Below are 19196 nucleotides of genomic sequence, written 5' to 3' on the forward strand. Positions count from 1 at the left end.
TGGTACCCATTGCTTATATATATATCTATACACAGACACATTTATATTTTAATGACGTTTCCAGTTTGCTACACTCCTGCATTTCCTCTGCTAAAGATTTCATGCACAAAGTTGTACGGAACAAAACTTCTTTTTCATGCTTTAGAAAGGTAGTTACAATGGCTGTCTCTACTGTATTTTTCCTTCAATTGCTTCAGCACACCCAAGGAAAAGGCAAAGATGATTTTACCCCAGCCCCAGGCAACAGAACATCAAATATTTACCCAGAAAATGACTTGGGATCCTCAGTCCAAGGACACAGAAGGGACATGTGCTGCTTTGCTCATTACTTTGGCTAAAGACCCCTGTCCTGCTGTTTTGGCAACCTGCACCACCCTCACCCATGAAGTGGGGCTGCTGCCACATCCAGAGCTGCCTTTGCTTGCAGCAGCCCCTCAGCAAGGGCAGCGCCCAGTTCAGTACAGAGCAGACCCTTGGCACCTCAGGAGGAAACTGGACAGTTTCTAAAAGGTAGAAAAAGAGAAGAAGTGGAGAGGGGGGTGGGGGGGGGAAGGCCATGCTTTTCTTCAGAGAGCCTTTTGGTCAGGCTTTCAGACCCTGACACCACATACACTATTGTTTCCAATTGCATGAAGCCATTTCACTGGGCACTTAGTGAGTTAAAAGAGGTCATTGTAATTCATAACGGGGAAGGCTGTTGTGAGCATCACCCTATTATGATACACATTTTCTCTGAATTTAATTTATAGGAAAACACGTGCTGCATAAATTCAGGAAATAATCTCCATATGTTATGTGCTGCAGCCCTCAGCCACTCCGCAGGCTGCAGCATAGCCCAGCTAGGCACTGACCACTCTGCTGGCACTGCCATAATGTATGTCATGGAGCTAATGGGCTGCTCCTGGCTGGGAGCAGCCGGCTCTGGATCCCTCACAGAGCACTCACTGAATCACAGCCCACGCTCCCCTGCCACTGCTGTGACCCCCAGCTGACGGGCCATCAGCAATCGAGCTGCATGGATGCCAGGGGCCCTGGGGATGGGCACTGGGAAATGCTGCCAGGGGCCCTGGGGATGGGGGGCACTGGGAAATGCTGGCATGGCGGGCCCTGGGGATGGGCACTGGGAAACGCCTGGCACAGCAGCTGTTGTCTGGGCGCTGCAGCCAGCCTTGCACACTGCATGCCGGGTGTAAGGAGCTCCTACCCAGCCCGGGCTCTGCCAGGCTGTCAGAACACGCGCTCTGTAATTTAGCAACCATCACAGCCCAGGACTTCTCATCTCATGGCAAGCCCTCAAAACCATTTGAAATCTAAAAAACAAAATAGCTATGCTGTCTGCCTCCCTTCAGGACTCAGAGCAACTCATCTGCCTCAACTCTGGTGAGAAATCTGTTATATCAGCTGACAGCGATACACTTAGGGGTGAGGAGAAACATATTTACTTACACAAAATTTAGCCTATTTTTCCTTTTTTTTAAGCAGGAAAAGCATTACAATGTACATAACGCGAGAAAATGACATTTCTGGCAAATAATTCCAGTGTACACTTCAAAAGTCAGCCTAATTTATATCCTTACAGTATCTTTAGAATATATTTTTCCCTGTTTATGTCATTAAAAGATAAAACCACATCAGCAAATATATACCAAAAGACAAATACATGCAAGCACACGTGCATACCCAAATCAAAATGTTTCAGAAGTACACTGTCATTCTTAGTAGATCAGGCACCATGGTGTGGAAAACGCAAAGATATCACAGTATTTCCCTGTGCTTGTAACACAAAATAAATTGAAATGTTTACATGTAAATATTATTTTGTATTATGATACTGCTGAAAAACCTCATGGAGGCCACAGGGCCTGCAGTCTTGCAGGGCAGTATGTAAATACTGTGAAATAAGATACAAGGAGTTTACATACAACAATGAAATTCTGGTGTTTCAAAGGCAATAGGATTTCTGCCACTGGCTCAGTTGCCCAGGTTTTATATTGTACATAAAGGGAACATTTCACTTAAATCTCCTCAGCAGCAGGCTGGGAATGACTCAAGGAACTAATGAGACATTATTCTGTTGTCTCCCACCACAATTCCCAGGGGTAGAGGGAACCCATTATCCCAGAAGACTACCTGAGCATAGCAGGTTAACACTGACTCTCTTACTGCTAATGACTTAGTTAATGAAATCCTACAAAGTGGGATGCTTGTGAAAGTAAGATGATGATGACACCACATGGCCCATGCCCTGCTTCCCTCTGACCAAGTCCTCACATTCAGTGAGGACCTGGACCCTCCTGACAGATATCTAAGAGGTTGGATTTATTTTGATAGGGCATTACTATCAATAGTGATTCATTTTAATTCATTGCCTCACAATAAATGCCTTGTGTGAGGCATAAAGGCATACACTGAAAAGTTCAATTGAAAAACAATTCCATTTGTGTCTCCTATTCATAGTGTTTTTTTTCCTCCAGTTCCTCATTCTCACTTACAAAGGTCATTTGCATGAAAATAAGATCTTGCTGGTAAGAGCTCACCTGCTGCCTGCTGTTTGGGAGCTATAAGCCTCCCTGTTGTTGGCTGTTGCAATCATTTCTACAGCAGTGATCTGGGATAACGCAAGGATTAAGGCTCTGCAAGAGGGACACTATCCACAGCCCACTAAAGTCACTGGATACTCTTACCTATGACTCAAAAGAGTTTTTATATGGTCTTTGATACCCAGTGTGCTGAGCCTTCACTAATGGTAGGTGCTGTAAAAAGGCTTGTGCTTCCAGTATGCTGATGCTGCCCAAGATCCATTTTTTTGTAATGTCCTGAATGACATCTTCTTTCAGAATCTTCATTAAAGCTTAAGTATCTGTATTTAAAAAGTTTTTCATTCCCACTTTAATTTGCTCTGGGTCTAGACAACCTCATCTTTTGGTCATTTTTCCTTGAAAGTTAAAACTTTAGACTGAAAATGAATCATCAAATCAATGGAACCAGACTCAAGAGGTTAGGCTTAGACAGACCAAAGGAAAGAAAGAATTACTATAGCTTCTTCCCATTCTTACTACCAGACAGAAGACATATAAAAATGCCATTTTTTACCAAGAGCCACAAAACTCATTCAAAATGTTCACAACTAACAACTCTGCTCCTTTCATCTGCCAGGTTGTGCTTACTCCCCCAGTTTTCATCTCCTCTCTTTCATTTAACTTTTTATCACTCCTTTTTTATGACTAATAGCAAACAGGAATGGAATGGCAGGACATGATGATGTGCAGAGGCAGGACTCTAGACCCAAAGGCTGAGAAGTTCCTTCCCAAACTGCTCACAAAACCATCACTGCACCAGGAGATAGTTCTGTGTTTTCGCTCATGAGCTTGGAACTTGCAATGAAGGTTCCGTTTGTCAGGGAGACACAAGAACTGTCTCTGTGCCTGGCTCTTTAGACTCCATGGACAACACCAGTCAGTCCATCAGAGGCACATCCACTGATGCAGTGCAAACATTTATAACTCTGATCCTGCAAGGCACTGAGCAAGCTTCATCCATGCTCAGCATCTCAGGAGCACGGGCAGCACAGGAGTGCCCCTTGCTCTTTTGGGGAATAAGACCTCAGAATTCCAATTCTGCACTGGTTTGTTGCACTCTTGGAATGGTTACCTGTGAGGGAACAGCCCTTTGCAAGCAATAAAGGGGTTGTAGCTGAGTTGGTTGTAAGCATGAGGCTGTGTTTGGCAGACAGGCATTTCCTGACAAGGTTAGCTTACTGTCCCATTACTAGCAACCTGCAGAGGGGATGAATGAAACAAATAACCATATTAGCTTCCAGCCAACTGAATCATTATTTCTGACAACCTCAATAGCCTGTGCAAGGGGACAGGCTATTGAGTGGACCTCTGTCTTCCCTAAAGCCAGATGGCATGAAAATAGAAGAACGAGAATCAAAAGGATGATTGTGGTTCAAGAAAATAAGATTATAAAGGGAAAAAAAAGCACCAGACATTCTAACAATCCCTCTAATTTTGATACCTTTAAAAATTCAAACTGCAGAAATGAGTTAGTGACCTGTACAAATTCATTATCTTTCCCCATGAGAAAAGAAGCCAATTGGAACTGAGCTGCTTTAGTCAGATGTTGGTCTAGTAGCAGCTTCATTTCTCAGTCGGTGAATATAACATATTCCATGCCAGATGCTACGGCCCTTTCCTCAAGACCAGTAGCCACATACTACATAAGGAATTCACAGGACTATTTGTGGAGCAGGGCCCTGCTTGGGAAGAGCATACTTCAGCTCACAGGTACCACCACTGTGAGGGGTGCAATTGATGTTAATCTGGACAGACAAGGTTTGGTATTTTGGCATGTGATACTGGATGCAGAGGCAGAGAAGCTGAAATGTGTCTGTGTCATTTATCACCCACAAATGCTTAGCATCACTGATTGCTGCTCTGCACATGATTTGTTTTGAATGCATAAATTAAAGCCACGGTGTAAAGCAACCTCCAAAACTGAAGTCCATTTATAAGTCAAACACGTTATTTATTAAAAAAAAAACCCAGTGCACATACAGAGGATTTTCAGGCAGTTTCATCTCATTTTCTTTTCTACATCAGGGAAACTCTTGCTAGAGTTCACCTTCTGGCCTACCATTTTCAATATCACTTTAATCGATTGAGGTTTATAGATTATGGCCTCGCACAAGCTACACAACTATTCAATTTCTTACTTTCTGACATCCCATTCCATCATCTTCTAGCAACAGTGACTTCTTTATTGGATAGGAATTTATTTTTATTTTTAAAGCTGTGAAATAAAACAACATTCCATTTATTCAAACATGAAGATTAATGCCATCTCTGATTAAATCTGGATTTATGTTTACATTAGTAAAGCAGATTAGTAAAAAAATAAAAAGGAGTGTTCCTTCACGAACACTTTTAGAAACTCTTGTCACTGTGCCAAGCAAAACTGACCTCTAATAAAAACAAAAGTACAGAGGGTCTCTGACTACCAGTGACAGGATCATTCATCCACAAGAAAACTCAGATACTATTGAAGTCCTAATGAAAGGAATAGCCAGAAGGAATTCCTGAATGCAGGCCATGTTTGTCGGGGGTGCAGAGCACCACCGTTTCCAAGCCTCAGCAGGCTTTTGAGCCTTAAGAAAACATGCTCTCCAGGGCTGCCATATGGGAAGAGGCAGAGGGGACCAGGCATCCTTTTGGAAAGGCAGCTTGGGCAGATCAGTGCACTCAAGTGTTACTCCCTGTCTGCCCTGTGTCAGTCAGTGTCTGGAGGCAGCTGTCACATTGAGACGTGCTCGGCTCCTGTGCTTCTGTTCTGTGGCTGCAGATCCGAGACCCCTGTGTGCAAATTGCTGTAGTTTGGTGGTGTGGGTGGAGACAGGCAAAGGGTGGCTTAGGCAAGAGCAAATCCACTGCATGAGACGCAGACAGTGCTTTATGTAGCCTCTGCAAGACGCTGCTGATTTAAGAACACAAGTTACACTAAAATGGGAACTTAGGATGGGAAAGAAAAATGCAAAGGCAGAAAACTTAGAAAGCAGTGTGAACGATGATAAAGAGACCTGAAAATAGCTTACAGTTGTCACCTAGGCTGCACAAAGCAATCCATATTCAAGCAGCTCCTTGTGAAAGTTGGATTTTGTTAAGATCTGGGTAATTATTTTCTGCTCAACAAGATGCAGATTAAACTGGATAGAGCCTTTGTAGATTAATGTATCTTGGGAAAGTCAAATAAATATTAGACCATCCATTACAGCCTGAGGATCAAACATATCTCCTTTCTAATGCAGGGATATTTTAACACTGTGTAAGGGGCAAAATGGTCCTGCTACATATTCTCCAGTGCTTCTTCCCATGTAATTATAATAACACCATCAAACAATGTTCATTCCTCTTTTTAACAAGAGAACATCACTTAAGTAAATGGATATTCTTGAAATCCAGCTTTATCTCTTGCAGACTGAAGTGTTCCCATAGCACTACAGTACTTGGTATTTTGATAGAAGATACCAGACTGTACAATATTACATTTTTCTATAACCCATACATATTTTATGTATTTATATGTACTTCAATTTGAAACTTGAACCAGCAAAACCCAATTTGCTCTGACTCCAGATACTTTCCCTTCCCCAAACAGGTAAAACAGCACATCTCCTGATAAAAAGTTAATGATGCATCTGTAGCAACATATTAATTCAGTATTAACATTGGACACATTTGTGTTTTACCCAGCAAATTCTGTCTGAATCTTGAGACAAGAAGAAAACCAGCCACAGCAGCAGTAAGACTGCAGACCCTTTCATCAGGAGCCACATTACTGAATGTGACCATTGCCTAGAATACAAATCTTATGACATAATAGTAGCAAATGGCAAGAATCGACAGATGCAATGGATATCTGCCCTGGGGCTTGCTGGTAGCTTTAGTTATTAATCTTGTTTGTATAACAATAGCATTGATGTCATCCTAACATAACATATTCCAAGAAAACGACATGCTTTCCTGTCAGTTGCCACTGTGTTGAAAGTAATTTCACACAGCCCACCTAGCAGGCATCAGATGGTAATGACTTTTAGACAGCATTGATCTGAGCTGGCCTGCAGCCAACCTCCTAGAGGTAAAAGGATCCATACACTCAACTGTTCCTAAGTCCTGTAGGCAGGATGCTTTAAAAATAGGGAGCAAACAAAATCCTTGGCATGTTCAACCTGTGTCCTCCCTCCTGGCAAACCCAAAACGAATTGGCAACCTAGTCATGATAGGAAGGAGACAAAAGGAAGTGAGTCCTGAAATCAGCTGATTTTGTTTTGCTTCTTCTGAAGTGACCTTTGTCTAATTCAGCAATTGTATTACTCTGGACTCCAGCTTCTGCTAAATTCCCCTTCTGTTCACTCAGGGTTATTTCCAGACTTCAGAACTAAAAGTGGGAGCCTAAAAGTATAAAGGTTGCTTAATATTAATATATTACATGCCATTGGTTTGAGCATTTAATAGAAATGAGAAAAACTGTAAGATGAATTAGCGCCTTCCTATTTTGTATACTGTCTCTTTTTCAGCAACACATGCATCAGAAATCTCAGCACAGGCTTATTCCTCAAACTCAGCCTCTTGCTGCTTTCCCTGCTGGCCCTGCACTGCATTTCTCTCCTCACTGTTATTTGTGATTCCTTCATAGTTAAATGCCATCTACAAAGTATGCTATTTTCTTTCTTCCATGCCATTAAAGATAATGTCAAATAAGATGAAACTGAAAACCAATCTCTCTGGCATCTTACAGGAAACATGCCCCAGCTCACTACCTCACTGCTTATCCTTGTCTGCTTTTTATTTCCAATTTCAGACACATCCCTTTCCCAGACCATTCAAGTGAAGCTCTTTGACTGCTATTCTGAAAGCCACGTTCCTTAGACCTTACCATCCCTTCAAACCTTAGAGGTCCATATCCTGCAAATAGAATGGATGCACTTAATTTTACATATATAAACAGCTACATTAAAGAAAATGGGAGTAATTGCCTGCTACAGCAGATGCAAATATGTTGTCAGGATAGAGAAAATGCTATAATTTTGTACTTCTATTTAAAGAACACAGATCCATTTCATCTACAAACTTCATTCTTTCCAAGAGCTTTAGTGATCATGGTTCTGTTTGATGTCTTCCTTCTCTGTCAGTGGGAGTCTCGCTATTTTCTTAAATGCAACCAGAATGTCAAACCAGATGTTTAGTGATTTATTCTGATGTATTATTGGATACTGTGGATGACAAAACATTGGGCTGAGCACTCTCCTTTCTGCCTATGAAGTCTTCCAAAGCTTTTCAGCATTATTGGTGATACAATAATTAGCTAATTCCCTTAATTGTGGAGAGGCCATATCAGCCAGAACAGATGGAAATTAATGATTAAGCTTTATCACAACATTTTTATAGTCTGTTACCTTTCCTTTTGCCTCTATTTTTAAATGGATATTCAATGTGCTGAATATTTTTTTATACTCTCAGGCAGAAGATCTTCAAAACAAAATCTGGGCCAGATTTTCAACAGCTTTAGCTAAGAAAAAGGTGTTGGATTTTCAAGAACTTTGATGAACAATCTGGCTGTCAGTGTCACCTCAGCGATCTGCTGGATGCTGGGCTCCACTGAACAAGTGTCCCTGTTGTTCTCTCCCCTACCTTTTTAAACATTTTTCTTGTTACGCAACAATAGTTCATTGTTTGTCCTTCAAGGAACTATCATCATTCAGATGAAGAAATCAGAGGATTTCCAGCCTGTATTCAATTAAATCCTTCCCCCAAACAGGAAAATTTTTATTCCTCTTCCCAGACTATATTATTTCTCCAAACAAATTCCCCAATAGCTTTAGTCCTGAAATATGGTAATCCTGTAATTCAGGTTTTAGAATCCTACATTTAAGTGCTTCACTCCTTTGTTACAGAGGATTTTGCATCATATAAGGCTTAAAAAAAAAAAAAACAACAAAAAACCAAAAAAACCATAACATTAAACTCCAAAGCAATCCTCCATGTGATATCTCAAACCCCTCAAAGGTGGAAGTGGTACAGTGATTGTGCTTGGAGCTACAGTTCCACTTTCGAGAGAGTCAGAGGGCAGAAAACTCTCTGCTTCTTTAGTGTAGCTGCTGACCCTTTTCTTCCAAAAACTCCCTGGAGCCATTTCAGGAGTTACTCACCTATATGTACTTAGTTTGTCTGATTACTGGCCCAGAGCTATTTAGAGGTGTGCCATGCTTCTCTCACAGATATCATGTCAGCAAATAAGAGTCCTTGTCAGCTGAGTCATTTCTGCCAGCTTTGCATTAAGTACCATAGCTGGAGGGGATGTTCAGAAGAATTTAGGCCAAGTAAGAGGGCAAAACCTCATCATCACTCAAGAGCAAATTCCTGCAATCAGGTCAAAAAGCAGGCAAGGGTTCAGGTAAGAGCATGTCATAGCTGCATGCAATAGGACCTGGCTCTGGAAGCAGGAGGTTCCACACTGGCATGAAGGTAACCTGAGGTGGCACTGACACAACCTGGGACATGCCCACAGCATGGCAGGGAGAGCACAGGCAAGCCAAACTATCCCCAGAACCACACTGTACATCCAAGACTGCAACCTGCATCATGTTAACTGCAAGCTTTATGCAGAAAAAAATTACGGAAGGAGAAAGAAGAAGGAATAAATATCAAAATAAAGTGCATTAAAATAAACTGTTCAGGACAGGGAGAGGAGAAGGGGTGGGTATTCAAGAGACTGTCTGGTCTTATTTCCAAACATTTTCTTTTCCTCATTTAAATGTGCAATCAAAATCCTTGGCCCACCTCAAGGTTTCCGTGTGCTCAGAGGCCCATGGTTCTGATGGTGCAAAGAGTCAACAGAAAGATCATAAACTACTCCTTGTAACAACCAGCTTCATTTTCCTGTTTGATTGCAATTCTAAAAATGCATAACTGCACCTCAGCCTTTGAAAAAATTACTAAACTATGCCTTACAGATACATCCCACCTGAAAAAACTGCTGCAGATCTGAGGTCCTCAGCTCTGAAATTCAGATTTGGGATTTTGTTCAGGCACATTCTAAAGATATAGTGGTGTCAGTGATAAGGTTGCAGTACTGGTTCTTCAAATATTCCTCACCAAAGCTTGGGGGCAACTTGAAGTAAAAAAAATTGAAGCTCATTTGAAAATTGCAGGGAAATTACAAAGATTCAAAGCCATGCAAAATTCAACAGCAAGCACAGCCAAACTACCACCCAGCAAATCAACCTTCAAAACATTCTGCATATACAAGTGCTTGTACGTTTTGCTCATGTTGGACATCTTCCTAAGAGTCTCCAGTGAGTTGGGAACGGCAGCACTCAAGAGAGCAGGAAAGACAAACACCAGGAACACACAGGCACAAGGGAAGGTCCCTGCAGCCAAGTCCAGCCTGTAAATTTGGGCAGCTGACATTACAGATGTCTTCCCCTTGCCCTGTTGCTAAGAGTGGCTGTTCTGAAAAGACAGACTGAGATGGGTCAGTGGGCACGCACAAAACACTGCTCAGACACCCACCACCACATCAAGACATGTGGCTGAGTTACTGGTCACCATTTAAGAGATTAAATTGGTGCCGTGTCAATAAACAAACAGTAAAGGAGATGGCAGAAATCCTTATCCCTTTCCATCTCTTCCGTTTGCTGCTGTTTTTCCTCTGCCCCAATTCTGAGCCTCGATAGCAAGCCCCGAGGTTTTAAAGCAGCAGAGCAGCAAAGATCACTGGCCGGGATCAATGCTAGGGTCCATTTTCTCTCGATACAGTTGCCTGTTCCAGGGAGGAGGAGGAGGAGGAGGAAGGCAGATTGAAGGCAACAGCTCTGTATCAGCAATCATAAACCCACATCAGCCCCCAGGGTCTAAAAGGCTGAAAAGTTTCCTGATAAGAGAAGGCAGAGCCTACAACAAACAATGTGGTATTCCTGCCTGGGAGGCACAAATTCTCTCCATCACCTCAGAGCTTCCAGAGCCGCCCCACCAAAACAATTACATTATAAAAGCTGCTGAAACCAGAGCTTTTCAAGGAGGCCAGTCACGAAATCAGAGCACAACAAAAAAGTAAGCAGGGAGTGTTGTAGGGGCGGGAGCCCTTCTTCCCATAGTGGCTGAATATTGGCATGTATTAAATATAGACACAACAATAAGCAATAAATCACAGCCCAGGAGAAGTGCCAGGTGGAATGCACTGGAGGAAATTAAAATATCCTTCTTGATACTGTTCAGGATTGAAAGAAATACAAAGAAGGTCAAATTGACTTATCACCTACATAGCCAGGATGCTAAGGGGAGGAAGGGTTCCAATACTTGCAGCTGAAAAAATTGCAGTTGAAAATTTCTAGACAAAAAAAAAAACAAACAAACAAAAAAAAACAAACAACAAAAAAAAAACCCACACAAAAAACCAGACCCAAAAACAAAAAAACCCACCACATCTCAGTCTAAAATGTAATAATAATACTGCAAACATTCTCTCAAATAAATAAATAATGGAATTTCTTGGCTTTCCTACATTTGCTTATTTTTTTCTTCCTTTTTCCAAATGCACAATCCTTCCACAAGACTCACCAACAAAGCAAAGGATGGTTTGCAACGTACATAGGAACACTAAATGGTCAGCACCAAATTCAGCAAATTCTGGCCTCCCACATCACACCTCACCATGCCATCACGAGACCCTATCTCATGTACCTTGCTATTGCCCAGTGGCTGAGTTTGGCTGATTTCTATCATGAAACTAGTCACTGGAGGCAAAATTTGAGTCTCCCAACCCTGAAGAACTGGTCTGTTTTCTCATTTCTCTCAAAATTGCCTCCAGGAAGTTTGTTTTAGGAAAAAACAAAAAAAAAAAACCAACCAAAAACAGCACTGGTACACAAACTTCCCAGTAATTTCAGCCAGGACTCAGTGTCATACAGTGCATAAAACTGAGACTGCTTTTGGTCACCAGCAGGCAAGGGAGCTCAGTGAGGACAGGTTTTTGTTTTGCTGGGATAAGCTTATACAAAGCTGCTCTGCAGCCTCCAGGACCTAAATATGGTGGTCCTTGAGATAGCCCACCTGTCTGCTCTCCAGTCACTTCTTTTCTCTTGCTTGCCCCATTTCAAGGCAATTCAGCAAACCTCCAACATTTGAATTTTAATGGAAGTGTCATACAAAGTACTTGGGCAGGCTGAAAATAGGACAGCATCTATAAATTACTGGAAAGCTGAACTCAAGATTAGGAAAGGAAAGGAAGAACCATTTCTCTTGAAACTGGATCGTATATATGTATACACACATAAATATTCTCCGACTGAGACTACAGGACAGCCTGAAAAGGACAGCTATTATGTTCTACCTTTCAAAATCTCTGCTTTTAAGGGCTGAGGACAGGATGGCTTTTTCCAGTTGTGGTTTTCTCTTACTAAACACTTTTTTGTCCGTCTGTTTTAGACACGTGGATTTAGACAAGCTGATAGATAAACTCTACTTGTTGAAAATAAAGTTATGGTGACATTTTCTATATCAGTTTTTTTGGCAGGAGAACAGGGACATCTTGCAGTAGGCCATGGAAGAGGGAATCTGTTTAAATGTTGCTAACAAAATCCTTCCTCCTGTCTAGCACAGAGGACATCAGTTTCACACAAAACTCTCACAGAGAGAAGCAAGGCTGAAGCATGAGAGGAGAAGGAAAAGTATTTTCAAGAGATGTAAACAAGTAAATGCCCACAGCACCCAGTGAGATTATTTGAGCATCTGTTTCAAACAGCTGCTATCACATTTTCACCTGCTTAAATGGAGAGGCACTATTTGCATTCTACAGTCCTGTGTGGAAGACTGCTCTGGAGCCAAGGCAGACAATTAGAAAAAGTCATTTTTCCTACTCCCTTTATAAGGTACAATCAAGGCACAGAATCTGTCCAGGTGTAAGAGGTATCACACATAGTTGAGATGAACTATTGATTTCCAGAAGCAATAACAAGTAGCCACACAGCCCAGCCCTGCCTAATCCTGTGTTTGAGAGGTGATCACTCCGATAAGCAAGGAAAGGCTGGCTGCAACCCAAATTCAAAAACCCTCAGCCATACTGCCAATAAGAACCACCAGGAAAACACATGGACTTAATAAAAGCAACACTATAATATGATGTTTAAAAAACCCCCAAAAAACAAAAAACAAAACCAGAAGTAAATATTGTAAACCCTTACTTGGTAAACATATGATTAATTTCTGAAGAGGACTAATTAACATTTAAAAAAAAAAAATAAATTGCTTATCCTCATTGCTCCGGTTATGCATGTATCTGTCAAGAGAAGCACTCCAGCAGGGATATATTAGAGCTGTAAATTTACTTACCCTTCTGTTCTGTACATGGAGCATCTCTCCAAAGGAATCTTTAGCACTCCATTATTTAGACCCACAAAGAGTGACCTGTCACTGTGTAGGATTTGGAGACTCTTGATTGCTTCTTGTTGTCCATCAGGGAGGATCTGCATTTCCTCTAAATAACAACTCCTCAGACTCCTGTTAGTGGTAGAAAGGGCCTTCAAGATGGTGCCATACTCTAATAGAACAAGAAACAAGGCACAAGTAAATCTTGGAGGCAGCGACTTCATTTCATACCTGCCTAAAGAGGGAAATACTAATGTCATCTTTACAGAGCTGGTTTAACCTAGTTCTGGGTCACCTGCTGCCCATGGTAGAGAGCTCCAGCTACATCATTACAATCCTCAGCAGAGACCACCTGAGAATGTACTTAAATGGGAATTCAGAAAGATGAGAACCATCTGGACAGTGAGTACCTGGCAGTTTTTCCCAGTAGGAGCACTGAGGCAGAGGAGTCTGGTCCATTACCAGAGAGTTACAGAGCAAGGTGACCCAGGATGGCAAGAATCATTTCTGGTGCCTTGAGTCTGTATTTCTATTGGTTTATGGAGCAGATCAGTGTGATTTCGTGTCATGACAAATGACAAGAGATGCAGCAGCCCTGCTGGAAATCTCTGAGGCCTCCATAATGACTGCATGGGTCACAGACCTAATTGATTCTCTTCCTGGAAGAAGCCAGCTTGACAAGGGATTGTTATGGCAGGAGGAGTACATACACAGAAACATACATGTTTGTGCTCAGAGAGCTCTTACCTAAACAATTTAAAGATCTGCTAAGCTGTGGGAGATTAATGCACACCACTTTTCATTGAAACCCCCAAGAGGTCTGTCAGCTGGATGGTTCATGAAACTTAATCTTTCTGTTCCAGTAACTTCTGCACTGGTGCCAGAGCTCAGCAATTTATAATGTTGGGGTTGGCCACCATGTGAAGTTTCCCACATGTGGAACAAGACGGAAGTTTGGGCTCAGTCTCAGGACTGAGTTTGTGCTCAGGGCTGCCTCTACTGAAGAATTTCACAGGTTTAAACATTTTCAGCAGATCTTACTCTTCAGCCACCACTAACCAGGGCAAACATGAGTAAGTAGTTAAGGTTATGGCATTGGATCTTTCCACACTAATGATACAAGGAAGGAAGTATTCCAACTTTCTGTAAGGCTTTGTAGCTTGGACTCCTCACTTTAAATATCAAGATATCATATTGGCAGAACCATGTTGTATTTCCATTTAAGTAAAATCTTCTCATCATAATCAATGTTCATGGAGTTCCCATACTGGGAGTGTTGCTACAACATATAAATAATAAACCAAGATGATCACTTTTGAAATAAGTGGTGGTAAAAGTTAGATAAATTAGGACAGAGTCCTGAAGGTCCCTTCTCCTAAACATGAGAATAAGGCAATGACTCTGCATTCAGATGTGAGATTAAACGAACACTTATGGAAGCAATCCATCTTATTCTAAAGTCAAAGCTTCTGCTATAGAGGATAACAACATTATACCCATGAGGCTGGCCATATGCTCTGATTAATCAAACTGTTTAATTTAACCTCTATCATTAGTATTACTATGGGCTAAGACAACCATTTGTAACACTTTGTCCTTCTTCAGCATTTTCACTTATCCAATATACCTGTGCTTTTCAGAAGAGGCAACATGTTCTGCTAATTACTGGTTGGAAGTCAAACTGGCTTGCTATACTCCCACAAAACAAGCACTCAGCTTCCCTATCTGCCTTAACCTTCAGTGCATGCCCATTCCCAAAAGCACTGGGAGCCATACACCAGTAGGACCATGAAAGTGCAAAGAAAGACACAATTAAATCCCTGGGCAAGCCTGCAGGTTATGCATTATTACTGCTTATTCAGAGACAGGTCTGTCACAGCACTGAGAGGGAACTGACATGCATGAAACCACATGAGCATTCCAGCCACCTCTGCTCGTCCCCACTGTTATTTATTAGCCTGATTAGTTGAAAAATGTTTTTATAAGAGGGAGAAAAATGTTATTGTTCTTTTTAAGCACAATGGAGATTTATAGTCTGATCACTTGGGACTCTGCCTCAAGTCCTCCATCCTGCTTTTAATTTACTCAGGCAAACAACTTCCATGTGGTTTTGTACCAAAATCATATTGAATGACAACTGTGTAAGGACTTCACAACTGGGCTCCCAGGGCTGCTAGGTCTACAAGCAAGCAGGAGGAATTGTTTGAAGCCCTCACACTCTTACCTGTTCCAATATACATGACATGGTAAAGAGTATCCTTCCCCTGAACAATGTCAACCACCAGTTTGGAAAATCGAATGCTGTCCTGAGTCACATAGGGATCCACAGTCACTGGCTGCACCACGTCATTCATCAGGAAGAGGCGCTGTGCATCCTGCAGGACTCTCTCTGTCAGGTTCTCATTAGGGCTGTCATCATTCAGTGTCCCACACTAAATACAGAAGATTAATTTCAGAAAGTGTATCTTCTACCCAGCCCAGCATGGAAACTCATGTTCTGTTGATTTCCTGGGGAGGTGGGTCTGTATGAACGTCACAGGATCAGGCATGTAGCCTGATCATAGGTCTTTAGCCTGGATTTGGCCTGTAGCCCACTCTGTGGAAACTTTTCTCCTGGGGGGTCCAATAACCAGCAATGTGGAGTTTCATTCCTTTGTGATACCCTCAACCAGTACAGCAGAAGGGCAAAAGCCTTCAACAAACCATGGAGAAAAAGAAAGAAATAAAACAAACTGTAGAAATATTTAGAGGTAGTGGAGAGAAAGTTTTTGTGGTGATAAATCCTTGAAACATTTCAGACAATCTTCGGACACTACCTAGCATCTCAGTCTAACAAAACCTGGAGTTTAAAAAACCTAAAAATGGACTGGTTTTCCATCAAAGAACCAAACTTGCCACATTGCTTTTCTTTGATGTGCTCCCCTCTGGACAAGGGATGAGCTTCCCCTTCTGCCATCTGAAGCAAGGCAGATTAACGACAAGCTCCCCCCCCATACCCTTCTCGCCTGACAGCAAATGGCAGACCAAGCCATGACTACCCATCCTCCAGCACCCAGGGAGGCACTGAAACAGGACTCAAGTCCCTTGTACAGCAAGAACCGGGGAGAAAAAGAGCTCATCTTGTGTCTTTTAAACAGCGTAAATCCTACCAGGTGGATAATGCATTTTAAGGCCCGAGTTTCCATCTTAGATTAATTTCTAGAACTTAGTATTTTCAAAAGCCAGTGCTAGTTTTTTTGGTCCAGGTCAGTTGCTGGGGCTGGATGTCACTCCTCCCCACAACATCATGCATGGAGGGCAGAAAATGTATCACTCCAAAAGGCAGCAGGGTGACTGGTTATTTATGTACCCAAGACCGTGGAAGACAGTGGTACAACTGAATCCTGCCAAGTCCTATACTCAGTCTATGAACAACTTCACTAGTCACTAAATGAAACTCACACCTGAGCAATTTCACTAGAAATAAAATCCCACACATTTCTTTTTCTTCATTTTGGATCCACGTGTTCAGGCTTTCCTTGAAGAAAAGACAGAATACTGAGAATGATGATGCTGATTTACAGCAGTTGAGCTGCAGTGTACAAATTTCCCATGTGCACACTCTTCATACACATCACAGCAACTCTTGGTGGTATCGCTGCCATTCCTGGGTGCACCACACAGCCCTTCTCCTACTACGTGCTAAATGAGTTGTCAAGGATTTAACACACATTCACACAGTAAATATGGATTCCAACGGCTGGTGTACTAAGCTTGACAATAATATAGATGTTGTGTAAACTAGGAGAACAGTTATGTTAATTCTCATAACCTATTAACACGGTCTCTTTCTAATCAATTTGAACATCTTCCTCAATAGCTGGACTAAGGAAACATCAGTGGGTTTTTTATGTGCCCTCAGGTGGGTTTTAATGCTTTTTTCTATTGCAATGGTATTTTTTTAGTTCATGACTCATCTCACATTCTAAAGAGTTCTTAGATCTCTCTCTTTTGTTGTATCCTATGCTCCTTCTGGTTCACACCACTGTCTTTCTTTGGACACTTTTCTCCCCATTCATTTTCCCTTTTAGAGCATCACCTAAAAGGAGTCCCAGTGGAGGAATGTCATTGTTGGTTTTGTTTTCTGTTCTCAGCAAGTCACAGATAATTCTTTTGGTCTATTGGCAGCTCATGTGCTGACACAGCATCCTTCTGGTTTGGTTTAATGTTGTTTTGTTCTAATTTCCTGATTATCTGTACTGTCCTGGTCCTCTGCATCCTTCAGTATTTCTCCTTCCTCTCTGCAAGAAAAAAAATTCTGGCATGCTTCCCTCATCTTTCTTTGTGAACACTGAGGCACAAAAATTAATTTAATGTTTTTGCAATATCTGCCTCTTCTGTCACTAAATTACCCTTGTCATCTCCTTAAGGCTCCTCACTGACCTCTTGTTCCTTCTGTACTTGAAAAACATCTTAATCTCTTCTTGCAATCTTCCTTTTGTCTACCACATACCTCTTTTTCCTTTCCTTATTTTCCTTTGACTCTTTTCTTTCATCTTGCCGCTGCAATCTTTACACTCCACATTTTATCTGATACTTCTCTCAAGGGACAGAAAGTTCTCGATTCTCACCTTGCCTTAATATTCCTTTTAAATAATAAAAAAAAAAAAAAAAAAAAACAAAAAAAAAAACAAGCCAAAACCAAGAACACCAACAAATCAATGGCTATGTTTGGCATGGCTGGACCTTCAGCAGGGCTTTGTTTCTTGGTTTTGAGTGCACCAAGCTGAGAGGGTGATCAAGAGGCCAGGCCTGTCCCACCTCGTATGGGCAGGAGCCTTCAGTCAGGTGCCAAGAGGGAATTTAGGAGAAGAAATCAGGTTTCTCAGCAGGACGACAAGGCTGTCCCTGCCTGCAGCAGAGACCTGTCTCCCATCTGCTCTTGCTGTGATTTCAGGCGACTGTAGAGTTCTTTTTGGAAGGTCCTTGACACACCAGTTTGAAGGCAGATGGCACTTGCAGGCAGCCTCAGCACATTTGCCATAATAAAGGAGAGCCAGATTCAGAAAATCGGGCTGAAAGGATTTGCCATGGGGAAGCAAGGACATGAAGACAAGTCCATCCTCCCCAGGATTCCCCTGCTGGGAAGGAGCTGAGCTGTAGAATGGGCTCATGCTCCAGAAGACTCAGGGTTGTCAGGGCTGTCATACTCTGCCTCACACTGACTGGATCTGCTGAAAAAGCAACTGAAGCTGGTTTATAATTCTCAAAATTGCTATAACCGATAATCCTGGAAAGTTGCTCATTCATAAACTCAAAGGTTTTTAAAAAGAGAAGGAACCCCTGTGACAATTCTCATGTGTCCCCTTCCACCAGTTACTGTGGCAACATGTCCATAGCTTCTGGCTGAGCTACCATGTGTTAGAAAGTCATTCATCTTCCACTGAAGCACTGGTAGCCTTAGGGGCCCTATCAAGTGATGGAAAATTCATCACTTCCTTGCAGAGTCACAGTGGTTAATTACCTTTCTTGTTTAAAAAATATAGATTGTCTCCATTCTAGTTTGACTTTGTCCAGCTTCAGCTTTCAGTCCTTCCCAGTTCTAGTAGGGACATGCCTTATGTCCTCTTGTGAGAATCACATCCTCAGAGCATACGTGTCAGTGACAAGTGCAACACAGATTTAAATCATTCATTATTATAAAAACCCCAGAACATTCTTATTATTCCTTAAGCCATTCAATTTTTGCCATGAATTCTGTGGCAAGGAGTTCCACAGATTAAAACACTCATAAATATGGAGAAATATAATTTATCTGTACTGTGGGTCTACCTGGAAAAATGAGTCAGGCAAAAAAAAAAAAAAAATCATCAACCCACTGAAGTGACAGAACATCAAAGGGACTGCAGCAAACTGCAGGGCAACAGCAGTACCTGGAAATTTGGGATGGGGTTTAACGTTGGCAGCCAGGCTGATCTTGGGTTTTCTTGGTAGCGGAAGGGGCCATTAAATGCCTGAGTAATGGCACTCAGATTGAAGGCACACACTGCTGAGGCAGCTATGCTGTTTCTGGAAAAGGGGAGGGGGAAAAAAAATCAATTTAATCATTAGAACATTGACATTTTCATCATAACAGACATCAAACTCTACTCAAATAAAATACATGTAAATTGCTAGGTAGATGTACAGCGATGCCAATCTCACAGGGAGTAAAAATAAATAAATAAACTGTAAAATGTAGATGACTTGCATGACAATTTTGAGAATGAATTTCAAGTTTGGTTTTAAAATGTC

The 19196-nt window shown here is 41.8% G+C and overlaps 1 protein-coding gene across 1 annotated transcript in view; it reads right to left on the reverse strand.

Annotated features, from left to right (window-relative positions):
- The window catches only part of SEMA5B (semaphorin 5B), a 127164-nt gene that overhangs the window by 38473 nt on the left and 69495 nt on the right, over window positions 1-19196 (reverse strand). The window contains exons 8-10 of the mRNA XM_041406501.1: window positions 18836-18971; window positions 15148-15355; window positions 12888-13095 (exon numbers count right to left, since the gene is read on the reverse strand). Of these exons, the coding sequence (XP_041262435.1) occupies window positions 12888-13095; window positions 15148-15355; window positions 18836-18971 (552 nt within the window). The remainder of the gene's footprint in view (window positions 1-12887; window positions 13096-15147; window positions 15356-18835; window positions 18972-19196) is intronic.

This window comes from Onychostruthus taczanowskii, unplaced genomic scaffold (genome assembly GCF_017590055.1).
Source record: "Onychostruthus taczanowskii isolate IOZ18803 unplaced genomic scaffold, ASM1759005v1 scaffold10, whole genome shotgun sequence".
Classification (NCBI taxonomy): Eukaryota; Metazoa; Chordata; class Aves; order Passeriformes; family Passeridae; genus Onychostruthus; species Onychostruthus taczanowskii.